General features: G+C 50.1%; 1 protein-coding gene across 1 annotated transcript; it reads right to left on the bottom strand.

The window, feature by feature from the left end:
• Positions 1-1,682: 1,682 nt before the first annotated feature.
• EIF3D (eukaryotic translation initiation factor 3 subunit D) lies at positions 1,683-12,466 on the bottom strand. Its single transcript, XM_080939666.1, has 15 exons — positions 12,343-12,466; positions 10,564-10,696; positions 10,317-10,362; positions 9,508-9,644; positions 8,910-8,995; positions 8,362-8,434; positions 7,093-7,205; positions 6,276-6,408; positions 5,480-5,627; positions 4,821-4,951; positions 4,259-4,344; positions 4,018-4,147; positions 2,611-2,753; positions 2,172-2,455; positions 1,683-1,803 (listed from the first exon to the last, which is right to left on the bottom strand). The coding sequence occupies exons 2-15, from the start codon at positions 10,684-10,686 to the stop codon at positions 1,790-1,792; spliced, it is 1,647 nt and encodes a 548-aa protein (XP_080795792.1). The 5' UTR covers positions 10,687-10,696; positions 12,343-12,466; the 3' UTR covers positions 1,683-1,789.
• Positions 12,467-12,698: the final 232 nt, after the last annotated feature.

Below are 12,698 nucleotides of genomic sequence, written 5' to 3'. Positions count from 1 at the left end.
AAGCTAAGTGGATTTTGAGACAGACAGTATTGTAGCTCACTCTTCTTGTAAAGCCCAGCAATTGTGAGACTGAGGCAAGAGGACTGTGTGAAATCCTGCTTCCAATTCCCCAAACCAGAGGCTCAAATTGCAACCCTGTGTAGGAAGGATTTGAATATCCAGGCTGACTCCCTGGACCGAGTTACTCACCAGGCTAGAATACTGTGTGCCTGGTGGAGAGGACCTTCACAAGGCGATCAGAAGCTGAGGGTTCTTAGAAAATACACCTGGGAAGGACTTTTCATGCATTGTGTGGGTGGGGCTGCTTCCCATTAAAAGGGAGGGAAGCCATGCTTCTAGAAGCCTATTAGGAACCCTGCCCACTCACACACAAGCTTGATTGTCATGGTGAAAGAAAGCACACCCAGGAATGTTTTCTTTAGAGACTGCAGCTAAAAGAGAAGTGCCTCTGTGGGGACAGACATAAACTTTCATTTATTGTCACTGTGAAGACCTCAGCCCACATCTGGAACTATCTTGGCTAGACAAGGCACCTCACCAAAAATAAAGTATATCATTTCATAGAATCTGTGGAGGATGGTCGGGCACCAAACAAAACTCAAAAGTTAAGTCTGCCTTTGGTGATGGAAACTGAACGTGGTCAGGACCACCAAGCCTGGCTGAGGTGCTGCAGGGTTCCCAACCGTTGGTCCACAGCCCACAGCTACAGGAGCTTCTTGTAGGTGGACTGGACCAATGGTCCTACAAGAGATCTGGATTATGGTCCATTCCTGAAGCCGAAGACATTTGTCACACTACTTTTATGTTCTTTGCACCCTACATTAAAAACTCAAGAGTCAGGGCTGCTGCAAGTTTGAGATTCTCAAAAGCACCAAGGTTTCTGCTCAGCTTCTCAACCCCCAAGGATGAAGCTTGGTATCCTTTGCTGGCTTCTTTAAGTTCAATCATGTTGCCGGAAACCCGTCCTTTTTAGGAAGGCAATCCCAGCCCTGCTTCCTCATCTACACAGCTCTGTTCCCACTCACATTCCAGTTCTGAAGGAGGTGAGAATGCTTGGGACGATTCCTAGTGTTAAGAAAATCACTAAGTTCACAGCCTTTAAACATATTATGTGACACACTGCTTTGTGCAGACTGGCTTGAGACTTTCTCCGTCCCAGGTCAACCTTGTAAGCAACTAGAATCACCACCCAGCAGATACTCTGAAAATGTCTTCCTCAAGGGCCACCTCCCAACCACACCCTGCCCTTAGAGACAGCTTTGAAGGGACACCTAGGCCATGCTAGGAAGACAGCATGGTTCAAGTTTCCCAAGGCTGGGTCACTTTAATAGTTACTCCTGTCCTGGTGACCCCTAAGCATGAAATTATTTTCATTGCTATTTTGTAACTGTGACTGTTACCCTCATGAATCACAATGTAAATGTTTTCTGTGGTCTTAGGCAACCTCTGTGAAAGGACCATTCAACCCTCAAAGGGGTCACTGGGTAACAGGACTTCCCCCATAACACCTCTCAAACTGCACGGAAGGGCACGTCCCCAGGCCTCACCTCCACAGAGAGTGCAGTTTTCAGTGTCCTTGCAGTGATGGAGCCACTCAACAGCAGCCAGAACTACACAAGCTGCTGGCTCTGCCTCCCTATCTCAGGGGTTGCTGATCACAATGGGAGCACAGGACAAAGAAGAAAGCAAAAGGACTTAAATTTTATTTCATCTGCTAGAGAACTGGAGCTGGACCCTTGCTGCCCAGGCACAGCTGGGTGCAACACACGCAGGCACCAGGCCAACTCATTTAAGTCTCCTCCTCTGAAAGAAAAACAACAGAGAGAAATGAGCCTTGCCCCACGATGCGATGACCCTTTCCTACAGGACCTTGAAGAAACCTGGGTGCTGAAGGCCCCCTCTGAGCCCTCCTAACCCCTGTAGGGCTCAGCAACTTTCTATCACCACCAGTGAGGCTTCTGGGTGGCTAACTGACCATATGGCCTTGGTTCCTCTCCAAGTTGCCCATGCCTTCTCTTCATGTTCTTAGCCCCCTTTCTGATCTCAGTGCCACCCCACATGAAGTTCCACGGAGTTCTCCACGTGCTGCCAAGGTGAAGGTGACCACAGAGCTAGCCTGGCTCCCTCACCAGCCCTCAAACTACCCAGGCTTTGAGGCCCGTTCTGCCCACCTTCCTCTTCCTCTTCTTCCTCCTCCTCATCCTCTTCGTCCTCCTCAGAGCTGAAGGTGCCATCAGGCAAGCTGTAGACTCGGATGACCTGCTTGTTGGGGTCCTTGAGGATGAGGTACTTGCCCTCCTCCAGCTTCATGCAGATGTCAATGACACAGCGCAAGATGCCCCAGGCATTCTCCACGCTCAGGTTGATCTGGCTGGCAAACTCATTGGGCTTAAACTGTTGGGTGCCTAGGATGACGTGGCGCGAGGAGTCCTTTACATGGTACCGGGACACATACCTGTTGGGGAGGAGGACGGGTGGTCACACTAGGTCATACAGAGAGATGGCAAAGCCAGCACCATGGTAATGTCTGGTCTGCTCTTTTCCCAGAGTAGAGGAGGGATGAGCAGCCTTTGATCCAGGCCTGCCATAGCATCCTCGCAGGAGACTCACCCAAGCTTCAAGTACTCAGATCCAGCCAGCAAAGCACAGCAGGTCCACCGTGCCAACTTGTAGCTGTTGTTCTTCAATTCAGTGGCGATGACAGCTCCACGCTGAGAGTCCAGCTTCTGACGCCAGTCAACGCCATTACAATGCTGCAGAAGAAAGCTGGTTACTGGGTGAGGGTGGCACCTCCCACAGGGCCCTAGAGGTTCCTATGGCAGACAGGGACCACTAGGAAGGAAGAGTATGCCAAACTCAACTCAGGTAGACAAAGACAGCCATCTCTGTACAGCAGCCCCTCAACCAGATGGTGACAAGCGACATGGTACAACTCAGTGTCAGGGTGCTGTGTGGTGAAAAGGGGCTCCACACTGTGCCATGGTAAACACACAGAGAAGGACGGTCAGAACTGAGGGGCAGGTACTCTCTCTCTGTTCCTCTCTGCTTTTCTCCTCCTCTCCACTGTCCCTGGTCGCCTCACCTCTCTCCATTCCTCCACAGCACTCCTCTCCTTGTTCTGTCTTTCCCTGTTTCCACTCCCTTCTCAACTCCCCTTCCCATGCCCTAAATAAACTCTATTCTCTACTAAAACAAACAAACAAACAAGCAAGCAAGCAAGCAAGCGAACAGACTAAGGGGCAGGTAGGCCAGCCTGAGGTGGGGCCATGGGCAAGAGCCCAACACCTGATGCTTCACAGGCAAACCAGCTTCCAGATGTGGGGAGTGGAGCAGTCCAAGGTCATGGGGCAGGGAATCCTCACCATTCCAAGAACAGCATCTAACAGATTCCGTTTCCCTTAAATTTTGCTAGAGAGTACTATGATACTGAAGAGCCCTGACACCATCTGGGAACTGAACAGAGTACAGAGTAGACAGTGGACAGACAGAAGATAGATACCAAGTGACAGGCACAGGAAGCAAGACTCCCAAATGGAGTAAGAAAATGACTTCTGCAACATCCAGAATAAACTCCCAGCCAACTTTCTTTTGGAACACATTTACCCTGTGCAGAGGCAATACCTCTGTGCCCTTCGCTCTAATACAAGGTGCCACACATAAAGGCAGAAAGGATGGCACCTGACCTGACAGTCCTCCAGCACCGGAAATGGACAATGGAAAGAGGACTGTAGTCTTTTGAGGTCAGCAGTGAAGCTGAGTAAAGAAGGAGGTCAGAGTGCCTGTGCTTCCAAAGACAAGGTGAGGTCAAGATCAGATGCAGGAGCACAGGAGCCAGCAGGAGGTAGAGTGAATGGATTAAAGTAGAGACCTTAGACTGTTCTACTCTATCCGCAGTGACTGAAACCTGAGCTGTCCCTGCACACACAATAGCTGTGCGAGAACTCAACAGGAATAAACCAGCTTACTCCAGCCAACCCCACTACACACTGCAGGAACACAGCTGTGATGGTGTCTCACCCTGGAGTCCCATTCATTAAGCGTCTTGATGTTGATGAAGGACACTTCCCCGTTGGCCCCAGTCATGACGCCATCATGTTCACAGCGGACAATAAGGTCAATGTCATCTCCAAGCTTCCACCTGCGGTAACTGCAAGGACAGCAGGACTCATTCACTACAGGATGCTTTGGATGGACCATCCCACACAGCACAGGACAGGGCCTGTGCTCCAATGTTGGTCACACAGCACAGACGACATACCGGTAAGCAACGGAGGCAATCTCATTCTTATCCATGTCGTCCTCCACAAATGGGTTTGGGTTGGGGAAATTGTATCTTTCTCTCCCCTGCAGAAGTGACAAAGCTTTCAGGAGCTGGGCTTGACTTCGAGTCAGACTCAGCATTGCTTGACAGGCCTGGCTGTGTGCTAATGTCCTTGAGGGTGTAGGCTCACTGTGTCTTAAGGACCAAGCCTAACACACTGCACTGGGTACGAGCCATCATGCCACTTCCTGCTTCTCAGGCAGACTACTGAGCTAACAGGACAGCAAGCAATGCCTGCCTAAAACGGTGGGACCATTGCTCAATGCCATCCTCAAGGAAAGGCGTTTTATCCAAAGACACTCCACAGCCTGTCTATAGGACAAGGCGTCACTAGTTACTCCACAGAGAGGAAATATGCCCGAGCCCAGACCTGTCTGTGGCTAGGATCTCTGCCACCAGGAGGGGCCATGCCTGGCCAACCTCACACCACCGTGTAGTGCAGGGCAGGCTTAGCAGCAGGAACCTAACCCAGAAGCCGGTGCCACCCCTGTGTACTCACCATTCTCAGGCACTGCTGGGAGAAGTTGTGGTTGATGTAGGTGGCCTCCATGGCCAGGTTCCGGGGTGAGTTGAAAGAATTGCCTTCATCTTGAGGGGGCTCATTGGCTGTCTCACTCACAGTCAGGAGGTCTGGAAAAGACCAAGCATGGATGTCACCTGCTTAAGCATGTGCACAGCAGCAGGGGGCGGTGTATGGACCTAGATCACAGGGGCCCAACTTCAGAGAACTGCCTTCTGCTGACAGGACTCCCCCAGGACGTGTCATGCACAGGGAGATGGGTGGCTCACAGAAAACAATAGGTGTGACCCAACAACACTGGTCACATAATCCAGTCGTTCTTTCTGGATTCCTTAAGAGAATGTGTCTCTTTTGGCATTTTAACAAATGAGGCTTGAGATTCAAACAGAATTATACTGCTCTGTTTTTAAGCTGTAATTCTGTGTTTATTCATTGACAGTGTGTATATATACACACACACACACACACGTGTGTCATTTTCTTTATAGTTTGTAAATGGGAGGACGAAGAAGAGGAGTTCCATGTGACAGCACAGTCACAGCAGCACTGAAGTGGCTCCTGCTCAGGCTCTGGAGGACAGAGGGCTGGCACTACTCACTTTTAAGTCACCATTCTGAGCCAACAACACCCATGCCTACCAAAGTCAGAGTTGTCCCTCTTGTCAAAGAAGAGCTTAGATCCAACCCTCTGGACGACGATGTCCCAGGAGTACACGGAGCGGGTACAGCTCATCAGTGTAGCCAAGATGGCATCAGTGGCAAACACATTGCCCTGCGTTTTTGCCAGCTGAAAGGAGAGGAAGAGACAAGAGTGAACTGAGGACACTGAGGTCACTTGGGAAGGAAGACACCCCCAGTCACCCGAGGAGGCTGCAGCAAATGGCCGGGCAAGGCTGCTCAGACACTGTAGCAGGTTGTGGTGGACGCACGGGCCCTGCTCCACTATTTCCAGCAGAGCCATCCCTCTGCCTTTGTAGGATGGAAAGCTAAGGCTCCAGGGCAGCAGTCAGCCTGGCAGAGCTGGGATTTGAGCATGCCTCCGCTCAGCATATTTAAGTGTACCTAGCAGCAAGTCCCTACTTCATCAAACTATAAATAGGATTCCAGAAGAACCTCATTAAGGCTTGGCTATGCACACAGTCAGCTGTTTCTGTGGGGTCTCACCAGTCAGTCCACCACATGTTCAGGAGGAGAAAATTTGCCTGATAAACATGTGCACCTTCTCTGTGTCAGGGTCCTCAAACAGCAGTTAACAGCTGCCTATGTAGTAGTATCCAGTGTCTTAGGTGACGTGAGCAATCCACAAGGACTGGAAACATGGACGTTTGCTAGGACTCACAGGGAAGTCACGTCAGCGGTACTGGAGCACCCACAGCCGAAGCTAAATCTGTGAATACCGAGGGACACCACAAAGGTGGGCAAACGGTGTATATACCTTCCGGATAACAGGGTCGTCTGTGGTGGTGACTGTGTGGAAGATACGCTTGATGCTCCGCAGAGGCTTCTCACTCCTCGTGGTGATTCGGTCAAAGGCTTTGTCGTAATACTCCAGTGCTCCGCAGCACTCGCTGAGGAAAGAGGGAAAAATCAGACAGATCCTCCCTACCTTTTTTATGCCACAGAATCAGAAGTCTTATCTATTGGGCACGCCTGGCATTGCAGTGGTGCATCCCAGGATTAGGGAGGCAGAGGCAGGATGGCAAGTTTAAATCTCAGCTACACAGGAGGGCCCGTCTCAAAAAATAAACTTTGCCCAGAAGCCCAGTATATATGAAAAGAATGGAATTAGTTTCTCTGAAAAAAGAGACCAATCTTTAGAGCTAATTTAGTTTCCTATCTTCATAGCTCCAAAGCTCCTTTGTAAAACATAAGGAAAGACATTCCACAGCAAACCTTCCCTGGGAAACTGAGCCTGTTATAGAGGTTCCCAGGTGGGTGGACTTCTGGGCTGAAGCTCTGGCTCCTCACTGACTTAGCTCTATGTCCTTGCCCTCTGGTGTACAAGGAAGCACAAAATGGAGCCTCCTGAACATCTGCCATGCCTCCCCTGCCCCAAGAGCTTAGTGACTGACCTACCATGCTTTCTCTTGGATGCCAAGAGTGGAAAGAAACTGGGACTTTTAGTAAGCTTAATGCATTTTTTTTTGGGTGGGTCATGATATTTCAAAAACATACCCAGTAGTTTTACACAGCACTGTAAGTGGCTTCAAAACCTGCTCAAGAGTGTGGGTACCAGTGAAGAAGCTACTCACATGTCTTGAGGCTCTGACACTTCCAAGTAGCGCATCTTCATCAGCTGAGGGAAGTCCATCTCCTCCTTCACCTCCCAGTCACTGCGAACTTCAACTGAGGAGTCTCGGGGTTTCTGCAGAGGAAACACAGGAAGATGTTCATATCCTAGCAAATAAGCAAAAGAGTAACACAGGAAGGGCTTTATCCAATCATGGTTCAGGCTGGGTTTTCTTTTTTAAATTTACTTTTGTTTATTTTATTTATCTCACGTATGAGTGCTCTGCTGCATATGCACCGCATGCCAAATGAGGACATCAGATCCCTTTACCACCATGAACCACCACGTGGGTGCTGGGAATTGAACCCAGGACCTATGGAAAAGCAGCCAGTGATCTTAAAAGCTGAGCCTGGTCCTGGATGATTTTAAACAGGGTCTGTTACTTGGGGCAGCTGAGAGAAGGAAGCAGGGACCCAGCATGGGGCTTCTCAGGGTGTCAAGCACATGCCTTTGACACAACAAACCACTAACTTCAGGATCCTGTCAACCCACAACCCTGGAGTGAAGCCAAGTGTGAGAATGGGAACAGCTGCTCTGAGCTGGCAACACCCCAAGCCCTAACTCCTGATGTTCACACCTGCTGTGCTCACAGCTTCCAAAGTGCAAAGATGAAGGGCTGAAGGAAATGTGGCAATCCACACAAAGAACCACTCTTGGGCAAATAGGCGCCAGCTAGTACGCTGACTCCATGTCTGCAGGCATGTGGGTCTGTACCCAGTCACATGCAAACTGAAATTACTTGGGATGCTCAGCTTCGGAAAACCTACCCACATGGTGGCTGACAGGAGGGTCACCTGAGATTAAAAACGATACTCTCAACCCACAGAATAACCCAGAGGTGGGCTGAAGTCCACGAGCAGATGCACATCAGATACATACAGAGCAAGTCTGCACACACATAAGAAGATACATGCAGAGCAAGTCAGTGCACACAAATCTTGATCTGAGGGTGCTTGGAACCAATCCTTAACAGACATGAAGGGCACAAATTATGATTCCACTTTACATGAAATGCCCGCATCAGGGAAATCCGGAGGCAGCAAAGAGCAGTGTTAGCTAGGACTGGGGATCACAGGACATGTCGTATAAAGACACCACAAGGTGTCTTTATACAAGTCAGGCAAATGGTGACTGAGAGACTACACAACTGTATAGTATGACACCTACCTCTGAGGGTAAAAGAAAACAAACCCATTCAATTCTCAACAGAATCCCAGTATAAACACATTACCTGCGACTTCTGGTCCCATTTTTGCCTCACTCCAAATTGCTTCTGGAATTTTTTCTGCAAGCGAATTCGTTCTCTGAAAAGATAGAATGCTGTGCTTTCAGCGTTGGCTTCTAGCTGAACTGCAGTATCCTTACTAGCTGCTACCAGGACAGAAAACGGGGGCTTAGACGCAGAGACCATGTAGGCACACACTGGGGATATGAGCAGAGGCACACTACTAGTACCAACCAGTGTTCGGCCTGGTTACTAGCAAGGCAGCCCTGGCTCGGCCAAGGGCCCACAGGATATGGCATAAATGGAGCTTCCTGGAACCAGGCATCCAGAATCTAGAGGCCACAGAGCCACTTCAATTTTACCTATGGCTTTATAGCATACATTTCTGCCTCAACCACCTCTTGTCGGCCATTACCCAGTCCTGGACAACGATAGGTTAGGAGGTTTTGGTTCCTTTTGCAACAATGGAATATTATTATTAGCCAATCCCCACCTTAGCTGAGATTTCTGAACACAGCCCTTATGGGAACATGGCCTGGCAGGAAGACGCTCACCTCTCTTTCTGCTTGGCACTCTTGGGCAGGGTTTGTAGGTTGAACTGCACCATGTTCCGCCGATCTTTGTCTCTGCGGAGGTTCCGCTGGGGAGCAGGAAGAGACCCAGGTTAACCCCTTGGAAACAAGGCTTATGATACCTTGAGAGTAAGTTTAGGGTGTCTCTTTATAGCATCTACAGAATTTGGGCTAAGGGAAGAAGCACTTGTGTTAGCTTGAACTCCGGTTCCCACTTTAATGTGGGTTTACTAGTTTTATTTGAGTTGCTAAATCTGCAACTTTATGTAGCAGGAGGCACCCTACCAAACCACCTAATTAACAAAGGCTGTACGTAGCAATTCAGCAAAGGAACATGTTCCCAGCACAGCTGTGTGATGTCTGAACTACTGTGAACAGAAATCTAAACAGAAATCTCCTTCAGTGCATCCCTGGACCCATTACAAGTTATTCGGATACAACTGGTCACTAAGCTACCACTTGGGATTGGCCAAAAGCCTGCAAGCCTTTCCGTTCTCATCATTACTCCCAAGATGGTTGTTGAGCCGCAGACATTTCCACAGCAAGAGCTCTGAGGTGCAGACTGCCAGCCATGGCCTACCTGTGCAAATCTCATCCGGTTCCGCTGGTAGGCAGTCTTCTGTGTACGTGCCGTGTCCACCAGCTGGAAGCTCGTCTCATCCTCCTCATGAAAATAAGCATACTGACTTCCGCCACCGAACTGAGAGGAATACTTGTCTGCAGGCAAAGGTGACAGTGTGTCCAAAGTGCTACCTACAGCCTGCTCCTGGTACACAACAGGTGTTCACCATGCTCTCTGAAGTGTGTCTCTGACCTGAAGCACTGGCCAGCCCATGAGATGGGTAGACTCACTGCCCTGCTCATACCTGACAGACGGGAACCTGTATTTAGACATGATCTCAGGTGATTCACACCCACATTTAAGGTTTAAGAGCTTGGGTCTAAAGAATCTCACTCTAACTCACTTCACCTCTGCATGGTGACGTAAGAATCTGAACTGTAACCGCCACCCCCAACCATCACCCAGAGCCATGGACACGGCCATCGACTATGGCAGACTTTCTTTCTGAACGTATCCACCTTAACTTGGTACCTTAGGCAGCCAATTCTAAGAAAAGCTTTTTCCCTTACCAGAATCTCAAAACCAAGGCCAAAGCCTAGAGTCCATTGACTGATGGTTTCAGAAATGCAAATGGTAGCATTTGGGAGTCTCTGGACGTCTAGGGACTACTTTTAAAATCATGGTTTGTGCACACATGCCAGAATATACCACCAATAACTACCATTACCATTTCTTTTCCTTTCTAAAAAACATTCATGTGGGGCTTACTGAAAAAAGTAATGACCTTCCCAAGGCCTAGGAGAAGCAGCCCACTGAGGAACACTTACTTGTGTACCTCTTGTCCTGGTATGTGGCCCCTGTCCAGTCTGCAACCTGTTAGGGACAATGAAGACAAGGAAGAGAACAGGTCACACAAGTAGGCTTCTGCTGCCCTGCGCGTGGCTATGCTGCCTGACTCACTGTGGAGTTAGGGCCTTCCCTAGCTGGTATCCCCACAGGAAGCATATCCATCCAGAGAACAGAAAGAAAACGAGGAGCTGGGGAGTAGCTGCCCCAACTGAAGGGACCCAATACCTTCCCCAGCCGATCTCCTTTGCTGAATGGCTGGTAGGGCATATCCCGAAACTGCTCAGGAACGGCACAGGGACCCCAGCCTGAGGGGTTGTCCTGGATCACAGGTGTCATGAACTTCGCCATCTTCTAAAACCTATAATCAGAAGCAATGAGAGAAGCTTTAGAAGGAAGGCCGCTAAGTCCCAGGCACTCTACCTCCACTGTGTGCATAACAGAGGGACACACAAAGCAGAGCCCTGCTCTCGGGCACCGTGGACAGGGTTTTCTTCAAAATTGCTCTAAGAACACGTACAACTCAGGACACTGCCAACAGCAGTGACACTGTCCTATGTCTCACTAATTCTAAGACAGGTTCTCTTTTGGCGAACATTCCTGAAATGAGGCTGAGCCTTATGCTTGATGGGTGTCACGTCTTTCCTTTCTCAGTATAACATGTGATAAAGGTGTCTCCAATTATTAAAGATGGTAAAAGTGTGATGGCAGAAACACCTTCAAAGCACCCAACAGCAAACTTCTCTAAGTCCAGTCTCTAAATTAAGAACAGTCTACACCAAAGGGCTGATGTCGAAGTCCCGATAGCTGTCATACCGCACAATCACCACCCAGCTACACAAAGGCACCAGCACAGAGTGCTTTAAAGAGCCTTGGGCTGCTGAGACAGTGCCATGGGTAAAGGTGGAACCGAAGAGGAAGGTGAGAACCTACTCCCAAACATGGTTTCTGCCCTCCGGCTGAATGCCACAGCACACACATGCTGGCATTCACGTAACAACCCCCCCACGAGCATACAGGCAACACCCTGTCCAGGGGAAGTCATCACACTAGTTCTTGAAGGCTGGAGAGCAACCGCAGAACACCAGTAGAGAACACAATAACCTCTCCTTCTCTGACACAGGGAGACTAAAGATATTTAGGTGACAGGGACAAGGAATAAACCTGGGAGCTTTGCTCTCCAAATGTGAACTTATGATAAGCTGTAGCAAGAACACAGGGGCGGGGCGGCCCGCCCTTAAACAGCTGACATGAAGAGGCCCCAGGATTTCGGGGTACTGTGCTGGACACTAGCACCACTGCTCCCCTTATACCCCCTCTTTGAAACACAAAGTTAGCTCGAATAGTTCCCAAGGTTGTCTAAACCTTAAACTTAAGCCTGCCCTTCTTCTGGCTCTCCTGGAGTTAGCTGGCAGCTTGACCATCTGGGGCTTTAAGCCATACTCAACACGTTGCCCCAAAAGCAACTGTAAACTTTAGATGTCCCAAGTTCAAGATGGCTCAAGGCTTGACACGCATCATCTCCCTAGACAGGCAGGGTTTGGTCCTTCGGCTTCTGCACTAGTTAGTGAACCGGGAAGAAACTGGTAGAGGAAAACTAAAACGACGCGACAGCTGTATAGGCCACAATATAGTGTGGGTCACTGTGGACACTACAGGTGGAGCCATCAACTCCTGGGCTCCGTTTCAGGCCAGAACTGAACCCACTCCTCTTAGTCTCCCATTCCAGAGCACAGAATCTGTTCGAACCCCTAGAGGCTACTTCGACCCCTAGCCCACCCCACGGCGCTGAGCAAAGCGTCAGGAGAGGGATCCACACATGATGTCTGGTGTCTTGCACTCAGTGTCCTGCCTGGGACCACCGGAGGCCGTTCCCGCCCCGCCCAGCGGAGGGGCACCGGCGACAGGAGAGGACGTAAAGGAAGGCTCTTCCGGGAGTCCCCGAAGGCACGCCTAGCCCAGGCTGGATCGCGAGATCCGCAGGGCCCTACGAAACAAGCCGCTCACCTGCAACGGCCTCCGCGGGCCCGGATGGCGACAGATGGCCCGGGCGAGAAACTGTGCTAGTCTGGATACTCCGAAGAACCAAGACAGGAGGGAACATGCGCGCGCAGAGGCCGGTGCCGTAAACCGCGACCAGAGCTGCCGTAAATGGTCCCAACCACTTCCTACTTAGTCAGCGGAAAAACGTCAAGCCGTAAAGTGAGACAGAACCGGAAGTCTGTCACAGCGCGTGGCTAAAAGTCCTAGCTTGCCTCTGAGGTGCCAGACACAGTGAGGTGATTACGTCAGCGGCATCTGGGGACGCCCAGAGCGGTTCAGAACTGAAACGTGGTCACACTCGGTACGGGAGAAGCCGGGGC

The sequence above is a fragment of the Micromys minutus genome, assembly GCF_963924665.1.
Source record: "Micromys minutus genome assembly, chromosome: 27".
NCBI classification, from domain to species: domain Eukaryota; kingdom Metazoa; phylum Chordata; class Mammalia; order Rodentia; family Muridae; genus Micromys; species Micromys minutus.
This window is presented reverse-complemented; position numbering and strand designations above follow the sequence as displayed.

What these genes read in the sequence shown, in the direction of transcription:
- EIF3D (XM_080939666.1), bottom strand. Translation starts at nt 10,686, where the DNA reads ATGGCGAAGTTCATGACACCTGTGATCCAGGACAACCCCTCAGGCTGG. An exon ending in AGTGCCAAGCAGAAAGAGAG is followed by an intron (nt 8,435 to 8,909) that starts GTGAGCGTCTTC and finishes CTATCTTTTCAG; the next exon opens with AGAACGAATTCGCTTGCAGA. An exon ending in TTAATGAATGGGACTCCAGG is followed by an intron (nt 2,754 to 4,017) that starts GTGAGACACCAT and finishes TTTCTTCTGCAG; the next exon opens with CATTGTAATGGCGTTGACTG.